This window comes from Colobus angolensis, unplaced genomic scaffold (assembly GCF_000951035.1).
Source record: "Colobus angolensis palliatus isolate OR3802 unplaced genomic scaffold, Cang.pa_1.0 Scaffold128, whole genome shotgun sequence".
NCBI lineage: Eukaryota > Metazoa > Chordata > Mammalia > Primates > Cercopithecidae > Colobus > Colobus angolensis.
In genome coordinates, this window is record NW_012114030.1 from 3,212,870 (window position 1) to 3,213,602 (window position 733).

Below are 733 nucleotides of genomic sequence, written 5' to 3' on the forward strand. Positions count from 1 at the left end.
CCTGCCCCCACCCAAGAAACGCCGGAAAACTGTCTCCTTCTCTGCCATTGAGGTGGTGCCAGCCCCAGAGCCCCCTCCAGCCACACCGCCGCAGGCCAAGTCTCCCAGCCCAGCCTCCCGCAAGGCCCCCCGGGGCGTGGAGCGGACCATCCGCAACCTGCCCCTGGACCATGCATCTTTGGTCAAGAGTTGGCCGGAGGAGGTGTCCCGAGGAAGCCGGAGCCGGGCTGGAGGCCGAGGTCGCGCCACAGAGGAAGAGGAGGCTGAGCCAGGGACAGAGGTGGACCTGGCGGTCCTGGCTGACCTGGCCCTGACCCCTGCCCGGCGGGGGCTGCCTTCCCTGCCTGCTGTTGACGACTCGGAGGCCACAGAAACATCGGACGAGGCTGAGCGCCCCGGGCCCCTGCTCAGCCACATCCTTCTGGAGCACAACTACGCCCTGGCCGTCAAGCCCACAGCACCGGCGCTGGCCCCGCGGCCCCCAGAGCCAGTGCCTGCACCCGCCGCCCTCTTCAGTTCCCCAGCCGATGAGGTCCTGGAGGCCCCCGAGGTGGTGGTGGCTGAGGCGGAGGAGCCCAAGCCGCAGCAACTGCAGCAGCAGCAGGAGGAGGGCGAAGAGGAGGAGGAGGAAGAGGGGGAGGAGGAGGAGGAGGAGTCCTCTGACAGCAGCAGCAGCAGTGATGGGGAGGGCGCCCTCCGGAGGCGCAGCCTCCGCTCCCACGCGCGGCGCCGC

At 70.1% G+C, this 733-nt stretch overlaps 1 protein-coding gene across 1 annotated transcript in view; it reads left to right on the forward strand.

Annotated features, from left to right (window-relative positions):
- SETD1A (SET domain containing 1A) overlaps positions 1 to 733 on the forward strand; it is a 38,258-nt gene that overhangs the window by 32,877 nt on the left and 4,648 nt on the right. The window contains exon 15 of the mRNA XM_011933659.1: positions 1 to 733. Coding sequence (XP_011789049.1) covers positions 1 to 733 — 733 coding nt within the window.